General features: G+C 40.6%; 1 protein-coding gene across 2 annotated transcripts; it reads left to right on the forward strand.

Moving 5' to 3' along the window:
- Positions 1-1,920: 1,920 nt before the first annotated feature.
- anapc4 (anaphase promoting complex subunit 4) lies at positions 1,921-14,368 on the forward strand. Of its 2 annotated transcripts, none has more exons than XM_049588675.1 (28): positions 1,921-2,218; positions 3,058-3,173; positions 3,262-3,367; positions 3,462-3,594; positions 3,688-3,762; positions 3,855-3,881; positions 3,992-4,036; positions 4,156-4,240; positions 6,564-6,671; positions 6,787-6,957; positions 7,035-7,099; positions 7,259-7,301; positions 8,003-8,079; positions 8,180-8,280; positions 8,364-8,415; positions 8,530-8,585; positions 9,561-9,607; positions 9,698-9,754; positions 9,847-9,903; positions 9,990-10,083; positions 10,241-10,338; positions 11,917-11,978; positions 12,081-12,119; positions 12,205-12,306; positions 12,391-12,468; positions 12,589-12,738; positions 13,702-13,825; positions 14,017-14,368. In XM_049588675.1, exons 2-28 carry the CDS (start codon positions 3,066-3,068, stop codon positions 14,251-14,253), a joined length of 2,397 nt encoding a protein of 798 aa, XP_049444632.1. In that variant the 5' UTR covers positions 1,921-2,218; positions 3,058-3,065; the 3' UTR covers positions 14,254-14,368. The 2 variants fall into 2 exon arrangements, with proteins under 2 accessions (XP_049444632.1, XP_049444631.1); XM_049588674.1 differs by having other exon boundaries at positions 12,571-12,738; positions 14,017-14,367.
- Positions 14,369-14,443: the final 75 nt, after the last annotated feature.

The following is a 14,443-nucleotide window of genomic DNA, read 5'->3' on the forward strand; positions in this document are numbered from 1 at the left end:
GAGGAAGGAAAGAAGGAAGGGAGGGAGGGATGGAGGAAGGAAGGAAGAAAGGAAAGAAGGAAGGAAGGAAGGAAGGAAGAAGGAAAGACAGGGAAGGAGGAGGGAGGGAGGGATGGAGGAAGGAAGGAAGAAAGGAAGGAAGGAAGGAAGGAAGGAAGGAAGGAAGGAAAGACAGGGAAGGAGGGGAAGGAGGAAGGAAAAAGGAGAGGGAGGGAGGAAGGAAAGAAGGAAGGGAAGGAGGATGGAGGAAGGAAAGAAGGAAGGAAGGAGGGAGAAAGGGAGGAAAGACAAGGAGGGAGGGGAAGAAGGAAGGAAAAGAGAAAGGGAGGGAGGAAGGAAGAAAGAGGGAAGGAGGGAAGAAGGAAGGAAAAAAGAGGAAGAGAGGAGGGAGGAAGGAAGGAAAGAAGGAAGGAAGGAAGGAGGAGGAAAGAAATAGAGAAGGAGGGAGGAAGGAAGGACAGAAGGAAAAGAGGGAGGAAAGAAAGAGAGAAGAAGGGAGGGAGGGATGGAGGAAGGAAGAAAGGAAAGAAGGATGGGAGGAAGGAAAGGAAAGGAGGAAGGAAGGAAGGAAGGAAGGAAGGAAGGGAGGAAAGACAGGGAGGGAGGGGAAGAAGGAAGGAAAAAAGGGAGGAAGGAAGGAAAGAAAGAGGGAAGGAGGGGAAGAAGGAAGGAAAAAAGAGAAAGAGGGAGGGGGAAGGAAAGAAGGAAGGAAGTTGTCCCATGGATATGTAATGAGTGTATACATGTTCAGTAAGTATAAAGTGTTCCCGAATACTGTGTGCATTCAACCACTATGGGATATGTCTGTGGGTGTGTGTGGGAAGTCACTGCAGGCACATTTTGGTGCAGACCAGTTTGCCAAGACCAAAAAGGTCAAGACAAGGCTTAGAGCAGATTTAATTCCCACCATCTTTGTGCATCATGCTGTGAGCTCCCCTGCACCACAATGCACCCCTGGACCTGTAACATCATAGTTATTGCCACTCCTGAACTGTAACATTAATGGTCCTCATCCTGCAGCACTCCTGACACGAGGCGCGCAGCATCACTGCAGTATAGTTCCTTAAGATGTTCCTTAAAATGTTTACTTATATTTCAGTGTTGGGTGCTGTTGTAACTGATCAGCACACTGGAAACTTTGCACTTGTCATAGTGACTGACTGGCAAGCCAATTTGCTTTTGTTGTACTAACCTCAGCATTTGCCTACTGTGTTTCATATGACTGGCTGTCAAATATTCATCCCTATCTCATAAGTTATCAGACTTTGATCCTGTGAACCTCCTTCACTCAACAATCACGCAGCAATGTCATATTTAACTGAGCTAAGTCTGTTACTCTTTTGTCTATTCAAGAGCTCTGGGCTTAACTAATTTAATGTGCTGCAGTTTCTCACTCTGACCACTAGAGGATAGTAGAGGATGTTCACTTCAGGTCAACTTTAACCAACAAGCGTTTAATTAAATGAAATATGAATACATGCAATTTTTAGAGTAAAACAACTAAATAGTTACTTGATAACAAAATATAATTTTTAGTACAGATACTATGATAATACTGATATTGTTCACACAGAGAATGTTGGGTTGTAGTCTTAAGTTTTGACCACTAGAAAAATAATTTGCACATTTTCCCCTGTAGTTTCTATCCATGACATTTCTGATTGCTTCGTTGTACGCTGTCAGGCATGTATGTGCTGCAGGTCTTCACTTTGGCCACTGGAGGGCGTGTTCTTTGTCATCTCCACTTAATCAGAATAAGAATAACTTATTCTTTTAATAGCCAGTCCCAGTCAGGGAGGAATTACAATTTATATTCAAAACATAATATTATAACATATTACATATTATCTTTTTATATTTTCCTTGGTTCCAGTGCACTCAGCCATTTACGAATTGCGTTTTCCGCTGTGAACAAATTTGTCCTCTCGCGCCTCCCGTTGCTCCTCAGTGATTGGTCACAGCGAAAATATGGCGCTGTTGTCCGTTTCAGTGTGAAAACATCAAGAAGAAAGCGTAAATCCATTGTGTCGCAGAACAGAGCAGAGTGTTGGCGTGTTAATATTTTACAGCACTATGTTTGAGTTATAATGTCGCCGCCTGTAATGTCCAGGACCGTAAAATTAGCCATTAGCTACATTAGCTTCGTCGGCTGCTAACAGACCTGCTAGCATAATAGCGACCATTGGAAGACAAGATTGCGATTTGTACACTCTTAAAGGTGAGAGTCCAGCTAATAAACACTGGAGTGGGTTAGTTAGTTAGTTAGTTAGTTAGTTTAGATCGCTGTGTGTAGTTGCATTTCCCAGATGCCAACAACATGTTCACACTTCTTGTTTTGAGCAGCACAATCCAGACCTCAAAATGTTTAAATGTAGAATCACACTAGACAGAGAAAACTAGCAATTGTGTGTCATTTCTGCTTGAAAAAATGCTCAAACTAATAATGTTAATAATCGAAATAGTTGCTGATATAATTAGCTGTCGGTCGTAAAGTAGCAGGTCATCCAACTCTACTGTAATGAGAAGAATAGGAACAATTTGTAATGGCCGGGTTCGGTAACAGTCTTACAACAGTGCAATGATACAGAGTGCAATGGGTGTTGAAATAAATATGGCATGATTAATGTAACAGGTTGCTTATATACATGAGGTAGACGGCAAAGACAGTATATACAGTTTATACAGCATGCTTGGAATATGTTTGACAGATATTTACATGTTTACAGTGTGTAGTGTATTTGCCTGGTGTTACAGGGTTATTCCATAGGGATGGTTACTGTCACTATTGACTGGTGTTAGTTGTTTATCATAGAGACCACCTGTGTCTTGTCGTTTCGGTGTAGCGCCTACCATGGGGAGACTCAGACGCAGGTATTGTTGAGTGTTCAGTAATGCTACTTGCCCATTTCTTGACTCTGAAGGAATTTATGTCCTGAATGGAGGGTCAGCTGGCATCAGTTATTTTTTCTGCAGTCCTGACTGTCCGTTGTAGTTGTGAGACAAGTGCAACTGTAAACACAACGACAAAGGCCGACTGACACTTTTCGCATTTTCCAGCCCTCAAGATGCCTGCCTTCCGGCAAGTGGGAGAGAAACAGCTTCCCAACCCTGTACTGTGTATGGCATGGTCTCCTAAAAGGGATCTTATTGCTTTGGCTAACACAACTGGAGAGGTAGGCTGAAAAAAATCTGTTTTGATCCTGAAACATGTCTTGGTATCTTTTATGGTTTTAGAATTTTATGGTTTGTGTTTGTCTGTAGTTGCTGCTACATCGCTTGGCTAGTTTCCAGCGTGTTTGGAGTTTACCACCCAGTGAATATACTGGGAAGGAGATCACTGCACTCGCCTGGCGACCTGATGGCAAAAGTAAGGAACAACCGTGTACATCTTTGTGTTAATAATTCTCTACTTGTTGATGGGAACATATAGGTATTAATTTTTGATTCTCTTTAATCTCCAGTTTTGGCCTTCAGCCTCGGAGACACCAAGCAGGTGGTCCTGTGTGGTGTTGAGAAAGCAGAGATCCTCCACGTGTTTCCAATGCAGAACCCTGTAACCTGCATGCACTGGATGGAGGTGACAGAGGAGAGCAGGTATGCACAAAGCTCAGGGATGAATCCAGTAGCACAAAGGGCACCTGGTTTTGTAGAATAATGTGGATGTTTGGTCTGTCTGGTGTGTTTCAGTGCCCTCAGCTCCTTCTACAACTCAGAAGATGAGTCCAAACTTTTTCTTCCCAAGTTACCAACACTCCCCAAGAGGTAACACGAGCAGTAATTGCATCAGATAGTAAGAAAGCAAGTTATCCTGGATTGATTGATCAACATTTGTATAAACTTTTGTTTTTCCTCAGCTATAGCACCACTTCAAAGATCTTCAGGTGGGGTAGTATTTTAATACATAACTCAGTAGTTTGATATCAGCTGTTGTTATGTGGTTTGTTTATTTTTTTGGATAGTAGCCACCTGTATTTATTTCTTTGTGTCACAGTGAGGAAAAGTCGGATGAGATAATGAATCTCCTGGGAGAAGTCAGGTAAATTAAGCCTCATGTCTTAGCAACATACAGAAAAACAATATCTGAGTCTTCTAATGCAGCTGTCTTTTGAAGTTGGAATGGAAATTATTTCATCACCCCATTTTGTTTCCATGCAGGCTGAATGTACTTGTTCTTGGAGGAGATGCTGGATTTGTGGAGCTTTATGCCTATGGGATGTACAAGATTGCCACTCTAACAGGGGTGAGGCTCTTTGGTTCATTCCTAAGAATTGTCCGATACATCTCCCACACTAATTGATCTAAAGGAGCTGTAGTCCGAGCTTTGATATAGCAGTAAACAACTGTTTGCTATTTAAAGATATAATGGAGTAATGGTTTTGTGAGCAGGGACTTAAGTCACCCTCTTTTGTGTGTGTTGTAATCCAAGCTTCTCCGTTTTTTGTTGTGGTAGCTGGTCCAACTGTGAGTGCATGTAAGTTCCTGTGTGTGTACCCACTGGCAAGCTAATTGCTACTGCTCTGCACTGCAGTGGCGGGTCAGCATCATCATAGAAGTATAACGCACACCCTCCAGTTCGCCCAGGTTAAAACCGTTAACTGCCGTTGTTCGAATTGTTTGCGTTGTAAGCACTTTTAGCTGCTATCAGCCGGCTCAGTCACCTCCACGTTGAGAGCTGTGTACAGACAATCCCTGCTAGGAATTATAGATGTGCTCTGAGTGTTGCATACCACTCCTTGAATCAAGTTTATACTGATAAAATAAAGGCTGGCAAAAATGTGATGTGAAGTGCAGAATTGTGTCATCAAACAGCAAAAACAGAAGACAAACTCAAATTGAATTGCACTGTAGGAACATATTACAATTATAGCTGCTGCGCAGCGATGGGTCGGGTCCAGGCATTTTTAGGCAATTCTGAGCAACCTCTGGAACCTAAGACGGTCATCTACCGCTCTGAGCTAATTGGCAAGTAGCAACTCAACAGTGGCTTCACAAATTTAGTAAGCCATTCACTGTTGTGTAGGAAAGCAGCCATCCATGCATGGAAAGGCAGATTTTAAACCACTGTAAAAAATTCAGTTATTAAGACAAAAATCTGAAAATACACATATTGCATCTAGACAGCACGGAGATGTTGGTAATTTGTTTGTAACAATGATTGATTTGCTTCATAAGTGAAAAACGGATGTTTACCATTTTTACATTCACTCCAATTGTTCACATTAGAGCAAAATTCAAAATGCTGTCAAAAATTCAGTCTTTGAGATAAAATTCTGAAATTTGCCACACATCATCTACCATCACTCTAGAATTTTGTCTTTTTTCATGAACATTGAAGATTTATTTAGCAAGAATTTGCATGTATATGTTTACAGTACCGTTTACAGTCAAACATTTGATGCACTGTCGGCTCAATTTTTGATAAATCAAAAATCTGAGAAACATAGTTTGTGTAGGACAGTCTGAAGATGCTCTGTAGCAAGTTTGGTGTCAATTGAGCAAAAATTGTGGGAGGAGATAGGTTTAAGAAGTTTTACAGTTTTTGAAAAAAACAGAGTGATGAACTTCATAATTTTTAATAGGTTTAAATGTACAAAAGTTTCTTCAGTATTGGGGCTACAGTTTGATGAAAGTTGTGAAGTTGTAGCACGTATGGTTGATTTGTTAGGATTTTTCAAAGTTTTGAACTTTAGACGCTTGTTGTAGCGCCACCATCAGGACTATTGGCTTGAGTTTACAGCTGAGGATATCTGGCATGAGACTGGACCTTTGTGCAAAGTTTGGTGAGTTTTCACCCATGAAGAATACCTAAGATTACAATAGTGTCCTGGCAGCATAGCTGCCCGGACCGTAATTAAATGTACTTCTCCATGGCAAACTTTGACCTCAACAACTACTGTTGAATCATCTCTTGTCTGATGCAGTCTCTACAAAATGTAAATGCTGTGAGCTTCACAACAATAAAAATAGATTAAATTGTAACTGTGGCACAAAAATGATGGTATCTGAAAGATCTTAATAATTAAACCTCTATTTTTTATGCCTACATTTTTATTATTCTTGGATTTTCTCTTCTTTGATCTTATATTTTAAGTATTATTTTTATTGAAATGTGTGTGGCATGGAGCAGCTGCAGAGTGAATTGCCTTCGGGATCAATAAAGTATTTATCTATCTATCTATAAAACTCATATCTGAAGTTGGGTTGTCACAGTATCAGAATTTTAAACTTTGATACAGTAGTAGTTTAAAAACAAAAAACAATACTTGATACCTCTTTCAATACCACGTCAAAAAGAAAAATGTCCTAGGCACCCAACAGGATCCTTTTTTCCTGTTTTTACTAACCACATTCAGACATTGCAGGTACAATCATGTGGTGGGTTTGTTTTAACATTTGAATAACTTTTGTTCTTGTGATTTTATCAAATGTATGGAGATTGTATTGTTTTAAACACATGGTATTGAAAAAGTATCTAAGTATCGATACTTAATGGCAACCTTAATCTGAAGGCTACAACAATACGTCCATTTATTCAGCTCTTTTAATGTAATGACACTTTACAGGTATCGGGAACTTGTCGCAGCCTGAGTCTCTCCAGTGATCTCAAGTCTTTGTCTGTCATCACAGAAGTCAGGTCAGCTGACAACAACCCAGAGATCTGCTACATTCAGGTGCGACAGATGTTTTGGCTTCATTTTCCATTCCTTGTAAATCTGCTTTTCCTTCATTTTCTCTTCTCTGCTCTAAATTGCATTTTTATTTGCTTATTTTATCTTTGTCTTCCAGCTCGACACAGGTTTGCTGTCAGACTGTCTCCCTGAGGTGACCAGGATGGCACGCAAGTTCACCCACATCTCCACCCTGCTGCAGTACCTGCACCTCTCACTCACGTGCATGTGTGAAGCCTGGGAGGACATCCTCATGCAGATGGATCTTCGACTCACTAAGTTTGTTCAGGTCAGAGGTCGTAGTTTGTCGTCTAAATTGGCTAAAATGAGAGCGTACAACAAATGTCTAATTTCCCCTGTTTGTAGGAAAAGAACACAAGCACTCAAGTTCAGGATGAATTTCTGGAGCTTTTGCTGTGGGGACAATCAAGGTGAGAAGAGAAATTCTGTTAGTATTTGCTCTTTGTCATGTTGCAATGTTTAGAGTGTCCTGTAGATGGTGGCAAAACCTCTCCGGCTAGTTCAACTGCTCTTTTGACTGCAGGGATGCTTCTAATGTTTCTAACCCTTGGCTCTCTGCTTTCATGCAGCCCTGAACTACAGGCTCTTCTCATGAACCAGCTGACTGTCAAGGTGAGAGTTAGGCCCAATCCCATTTCTCATTTTCGCCCCTACCCCTACCCCTCTTTTTCGAGTGCCCCTTGCCCCTTGCAACAAAGTTACAAGGGGTAGGGGTTGAAATATTCCCCTATGAAATGGGGCAACCCTTCATACCCAGAAACTTCATCATTAGTCGTCAGTGATGTCATAAAAAGACGCAACGAATATGTTGCCGGGGAAACCTCACAACTAGCTTTTTTTTTTTTTTGTTATGTTTGTTAGAACAAATGTATATAATATATTGAAACGACATTTCCGATGGTTATCATAGTCTTTAAATCTTTAGTTACGAAGAAAATACTTACATTTATGGTTTTCTTTCATTGCCTGTGAAGCCTTCTCTGCCATCTTGCTGGTGATTCGCAAGGCATTCTGGGAGATTTCTCGTAGCACTCGCTTTGAAGTGTGCCTCTGAAAAAACTCTGTTTGGAGGGCCATATAGCCCTAGCACTCCGCCCTTCCCCTCTGCCTCAATGAGAATCGGGACATCCCTACCCCTATGCGTGAACGCGCAAAACGGAGGGGTAAGGGCAAGTGGTAGGGTTAAGGGGTGTATTGGGATTGAGCCTTAGAGGTGGTGCAAATGCTCCTCTTAGTGTTTAAACTGTAATTTATATGCAGTCCATAGCAGATTTCCTGTAACTGTTAGTGTGTGTGTCCTGTTTTCACCACAGGGCTTGAAGAAGCTCGGCCAGTCCATTGAGTCCTCTTACACTAGCATCCAGAAGTTAGTCATCAGCCACCTGCAGAGGTATTTTCAGCCTTTCTTCTTTTACCTCTTCTCAGTGCTGCCTGTTACCTGAGGTTTCTCCTCAAAAATAAAATCTCTCCCTGTCTGTCTCTCGCTGCAGTGGCTCCGAGGCTCTGTTGTATCACCTCAGTGAGGTGAAAGGCATGTCCTTGTGGAAGCAGAAGTTTGAGCCCCTCGGTCTGGATTCAGCAGCTATAGAAGGTAGGTGTCTTTAACCTGCATGATTACTTAGAAGAAATCAGCCTTTTATCATCAACTACCACACGTGTGTTTTATGTTCTCAGGTGCCATCACAGCTGTGGGCTCATTTTCTTTGAAAGCCAATGAGCTCCTGCAGTAAGTTTAATAAATTGATTATCTTCTTGTAGCATTAGCAATGCTATAATTTGTGTAGATTGTGTATCCTGCTGCTGTTCTGCAGAGAATCACTGCTTTTGTTTTGTCATTTAGGGTGATCGACAAGAGTATGAAAAACTTTAAGGCCTTTTTTCGGTGGTTGTATGTAGGTAAGAATAAACTACTTAATCAAATACAGTAAGGCCCTGACCACACAGAAAGAGTTTTGGCATCTGGAGGCAACTTTTTGTAATTCATTTCAATTTCAATGAGAATGAAGCTTTTTGCTCGTGGTTTTTGCTTTGTGATGCACCTTGTGTTTTGGCACTCTAGGTGCCTGGCGTTTTTTTGCTAGAGTGCTCTGAACTCCTTGAGTTGAAAAAACTTAAACTCAGAGCAGAAAAACGCCCCAAGTCATCTCTTTTTCTGTCGTCTTTTTTCCCATTGTCCAATCAGATCATTTGAGAGGCGACCCTTCTGTGGCGGTCACGACAACAAGTTTATAGTTGGTAAACAATGGAGGAGAAACTGGTGGTAGTGGTTGCTGGATACCCAGAGATATATGGCCCGACAATAGACAGCAGGTTGTCAAACTGCCCCTGAGTCATCCTAAAATATGCCTGGAAACAGCCATCATCGAGGAGAAGCTCCTGGACCAACTGGTGGTGCTCCTCATGATCCACCCTCTTTTTAGGGTCTTGTGTACCCACACAGATCTGTTTCCCTGTGCCCAACAAACTATTTACTGACAGCCTCTCACCCTGAACCAGAGCTACAGCAGGTACCCTCTGCCTGTCCATTTTAGGGACTAGATACTAATTACTGGGGGAATAAACAGTAGGTTGATTACACGGGAAGGTTAGTGTAAGGACGTGATGGGGTGGTTGCCTGGCAACAATGAAAAGGTGCAGCAAGCATGATTTTTTTTTTTTACTCAGGGGATTCAATTTTTTTTTTTAAAAGGCAGTGTGGTGCGCCTCACCTTTTGCAACCTGCAAAACACTTTCTGCGTCATCAGGGCCTAAATGAGTTTGACTTGGACTTGACTTAGAGACATTTATCATTGTGTGCATACATGCAATTTGATATGCACTGGTTTGTCAAAACAGTTTATTTTTTTTGCTCAAACTCTTGTTTCCCTACAGCCATGCTAAGAATGTGTGAGGAGCATGTACCACCAGAACTTAACAAGGTGAGTTATCAAAGATAAGAGAGAGATTTGTGATTTTTAAAATGTTCCTGAGATCGTTTTATAATCTTGACTTGTTGGTTTACCCTTTAGATGACTCAGAAAGACATTGCCTTTGTTGCTGACTTTTTGTCTGAGCATTTCAGTGAGGTGAGATCAGCATAATGGTTTTGTGATGAAAATTAAATACATTTGCTCTTGTTTTTAAACAAAGCGAGTTTAATTGCCCTCTTGTTTAACAGAATGAAGAACTCTTTGATCGCAAAGGGAAGTACTTCAACGTAGAACGAGTTGGTCAGGTAAGTGGTTTTGTGTTGCATTAGCTTCACGTGTTTTTGAATGAAGCTGCTGTCCTACAACATTCTGGTTTCTCTTTCATCTGCAGTACCTGAAGGACGAGGATGAAGACCTCGTGTCTCCTCCCAATACAAAGGGAAACCAGTGGCTGAAGTTTTTACAGGAGAGCACACACCTAAAGGGTGAACTATAATCTTGATTACAGAAATGCAGAAATGTTTTTTAATTAGAAGTTTATGGTTTGTTTGGTGATAAACTGGGTCTCGGGTAGTCTGAGTGTTGGCTTACCTTCAAATACCACTGCCTGAACTAACAGAGAAACTGGTTTATTTACTGTAGAGAGCCCTTTGCTGTTTCCTTCATTTCCCCAAAAATCTTTGCACTTCGTCAAGAGGATGATGGAGAATGTGATCGAGCAGTGTCTACAGAAACCTGCAGTGAGTTTTGTGTGCTGTCCATCTTCCTCTTTTTCCTTCCTCTTCCTCAGAGTCTGGAATTAAACACTCTGAAAATGTAACATTGAGATAGACCTTGAGAATAGAAACGGTGCTGCCCGTTCTGTTCTGTCTGTTCCGTTATGTAGATCGAAACCTTTCCTACAGCATTTTAAACATACTGTAGCCTCAACACTGAGCAATGCAGATTGGCATGGCAGATTTCCTGGAAAAAAAGGAAAAACTGTTTTCCAGGCTGGAAAATGGTTTGGAATTAACAGATTGTTGTCCTTGTATATCTAATTTAAAATCTAATGCTGCACTGCTGGCTGTTAAAACACCACTAGTATCACGTGATACACGAAGACTAGAGCAGCATCATGTCATCACTAAGGCCACACACCCTTTTGGGCACATGAGAAGAGAAACAGGAAAATGTAACGGGTTAACTAAAGCTTTCACACTGAGATTTTAGGCACATAACTAATGTTAGCTTGAGGGGGAGAGCAGCATCAGAATGTCGTCTAAACCTAAATCTTCGCTTGTAGATCAAACAGTTGACTATTAACAAATTAGTTATTTTCAGACGACACTTAGCCTAGCGACATGATTACAGATACCCAGATTCAACGAAATAAACATATTTGATTTGACTGAAGGGACATGACAGCGATCAGATCAACCTTAATTTAATAAGGTATTGTGAACGTCCAGGTTAAGGCAAGGTCGCAAAATATTATTAGACATGGGTATGTCTATAAAACAAATGTTTATTTAACAAAAGATAAATGCATACAACCTTGTCAAAATTATAACGCAAACACTTGTCAAGTTGCATCGACATCTATATGATCTTCAGTTTTCTATCCCCCAAAAAGGGGTTCAACTTTGACATTTTGCAAAAATCCATCTGGTGTATTGACATAGACACACAGCTAGTTGGCGACAGCAGTGTCTAAAGAGCAAGTAAAGTTAGCAAGTGCCAGCAGTTTGTTTGTCCCCAAATGCTTGGTAAGTGTGTGTAAAGTCAAAATAGAGTCATGGAAATGGGATAAAATATTATGGAAAATTTATGAAAAAGTTTTAAAAGTTCATTGTTACAGCGTAGCAAAGGAAGACACGCACAAAAAAAGATTCAGACTCAAGTCTGGACCTTAAAAATCTCTATTTTACATGTTGCGGGGCTGCACATACAATTAAAAAATGTGCAAATACGCAGTGTTCTGCACTGAGTAAAGTCCAACATGGACTGAAACATTTGCACTTTTTACACTCTGTGCACATTTGCACAGTTTTTCACCGTCTGTGCAGCCATGCAACATGTAAAATAGAGATTTTTTGAAGTCCAGAATTGAGTCTGAATCTTTTTTTGTCCTGTATGCGGGTCTTCCTTTGCTACATTGTGACATTTCTTTGACTTCTACACCAGAAAAGATGACTAACATAGAACAGTTTATTAAGGCACCGCTCTTTCCATGCCTACCATAGTTTCATTGTTAGAAATGTGTAGAAACCCAGGATTTGTTAAAATGAAATTTATTCTACATGTTGCTTGTTCATTGTTTGTTTATTTGTATGCAGGAAGTGATTGGGAAGTCTGTGAAACAGGCTGTCTTTTTGCCCCTGTACACTGTGCCAGAGAGGTATGGTCATATATCTCTGTTATTAATCTGTATAATTTGAAATATAGATGAAATAATGTGATAAAAGTTGTATTTATTTGTCCATGTTCATTGTCTTTCCAGCTCTGAAAACACTCCACGACTCTTTGAACTCCCATCTTTGTACGTAAAACAAAAACATCCAGGTGTATCCTAATGGTTTGTTCAGTAAGATGTTTGCGTTTATGATTTTTCTTGATTTCTGCAGGTGGAATGATAAGAAAGCCAAAATGCACCATGTTGTGTTCTGCATGCCGGAGATTTCACCCTCCAAGCTTTACCTGTTACGAAAAGGAACTGACCCAAACAGGTACGTTTGTGTCATTGTGGGTGCACGTGTGAGTTTCTTTGTGTATTTAATCTGTTCGTAATTATATTTGTTTTGCTCGCACAGACATATCCCCAGCAGTGTCATATCCATTGACCTCAGCCACCATCTTGACAATGCAGATGATGACAGTGCTGCAGCCCAGTAAGTGCCTCTCATTCCTACCAGTTTATTTGTAAAACCAATATAAAATCAAAATCTTTCCTCAGCTATGAAGGTGTTGCTACCATCATTTCTCATTTTCAGGCCTAATTATGTATACAGCTGCCTGGATGCTCGTTTCTATGACGATGAAATGCTAACTGTGGTCTTGCAAGGATCAGAAGAAGAGAACAGAAAGCGTGTCCTGGCTCAGATTCCTCTTGCTTCCACCCTGAGCTGTGAGACTGAATTCAACTGGGAGCCTAACCAGAGGTGAGTTAGGATTAGCAGTAACTGGATTAAAAGTATTTTCAAATTTTAATATAATTTAGGCCATTCATAAAAAAAGATGTAAAGTCCTGCTTCTTGTATAGAAGAACCATCTCAAAAATGAAATCAGTGCTCTCACACTCAGACTTGGAGAAAGTTATTCACGTACTAATTTTATCCAGACTAGACTACTGTAACCTCCTCCTCTCTGGCATCAACTAGGGGTCACTCTTTGCCTCCAACTTGTTCAGAGTGCAGCATCTAGGCTTCTTACTGGTTTTAACAGACGACATCACATCACCCCAGTCCTGACTTCTCTCCATTGGTTTCTTGTTCGTTGTACAATTGATTTTAACATTTTACTGATTACTTTCAAAGTGGTTTATGTCAGGCCCCAAGCAGCTTGGCAGAAATGTTGACCCCATATGAGCCAGTTTGCAGCCTTAGATCCTCAGGTGGGACCATTCTGGCCACTCCAAAGTTGAGGCTTAAATCTAAAGGTGACCTTGCCTTTCGGCTTAGGAACGACCTACCTGACGAGATATGGCTCACAGAATCAGTGACTTCTTTTTGATCACTTCCTAAAATCCATCTTTATAGACTTGCTTTTATATGATCATATTTTTATGTCTTTTATTGGTTTTTATGTTCTCCTTTTATTGCTTTTTCCTTTTTGGGGGGAGGATTTCTTTATGTTGCCAATTTGCAACTTGCATTTTTGTCTTCTTGTTTTAACTTTATCCTAACTTTACTTTAGTTTTGTCTCGCTTGTGTTTGGTAGGGCCATTCGGCTTTCCTTTGCTATATTGCTTTCTGAGTATCTTGTTTCTGTTTTGCTTTTTCTGTCAAAGCACTTTGTAACATCTGTTTTTAAATTTGCTATGTTTATAAAATTATTATTATAGTTATTATTTTCCGAAGACAGCAGAGATGAGGAATAAAGATGTTGCATGTGACCAATGTTAGGTTGGACCAGCAGAGCAGTGCCATCCCGTGCCAGGGCCTGGTGTTGGGGAATCAGTGGCGTGAACTGGAAAACATGAAGGCTCAGTTTGTAGCTGTCAACGGAATCCGCAAAGTGGCCTGTGTGGTAAGACAAATTATACATCTTGAACTTCCCATTATATTTAGTGTGTGGGAATGTCAGTTTGGGATGTTATGTGTGAATGAACTGTATTGGAACATTCCTACATTTTGTTGTAGAGATCAGTAAGGTCAAATGAAACCTTTTTTCTCTGCCAGTGGACTGTCTCCTAACGTTTACTTTTTCTTTCCTGGCAGCTAAGTGCCAATCTCAGGCACATTCGTGTTTTTGAGATGGATGTAGAAGATGAAGATGATGAGGGAAATGAGTCGCAGAATGCCAGCGTTGACCAGGAGGGGCTGGACACAACTATGACCAGTGAGGGGCAGGGAGAGGAGAGCGTGGAGACTATAGATGAAGCTGGAGAACAAAGAGACGTGTTTAAAAAACCTGAGGAGCATCTGGAGTCAGAGGAAGCCCTGGAACTCTCTTGAGACTGTAATCACAGAAACAAGCGACATAAATATAAGATATAAATCCAGGTTTTGCTTGTTGAAAAACATTTTTTTTTTTAACAACATCCTGAAATACATGTAATGTTTGTATATGAAAATAAACAGGTTTGTAGTGTTCATATTTGTTTAAGTAGTTTGTAACCTTGTTTTTTTCTTAGTTTAGTTTAGT

This window comes from Epinephelus fuscoguttatus, linkage group LG10, assembly GCF_011397635.1.
Source record: "Epinephelus fuscoguttatus linkage group LG10, E.fuscoguttatus.final_Chr_v1".
NCBI lineage: Eukaryota > Metazoa > Chordata > Actinopteri > Perciformes > Serranidae > Epinephelus > Epinephelus fuscoguttatus.

Bases quoted from the DNA above. Each gene is read 5' to 3' on its own strand.
- anapc4 (XM_049588674.1), top strand. From the start codon at position 3,066: ATGCCTGCCTTCCGGCAAGTGGGAGAGAAACAGCTTCCCAACCCTGTA. The intron at 3,763-3,854 runs GTAACACGAGCA...GTTTTTCCTCAG, and splicing joins TTACCAACACTCCCCAAGAG to CTATAGCACCACTTCAAAGA. The intron at 8,416-8,529 runs GTAAGTTTAATA...TTTGTCATTTAG, and splicing joins AAAGCCAATGAGCTCCTGCA to GGTGATCGACAAGAGTATGA.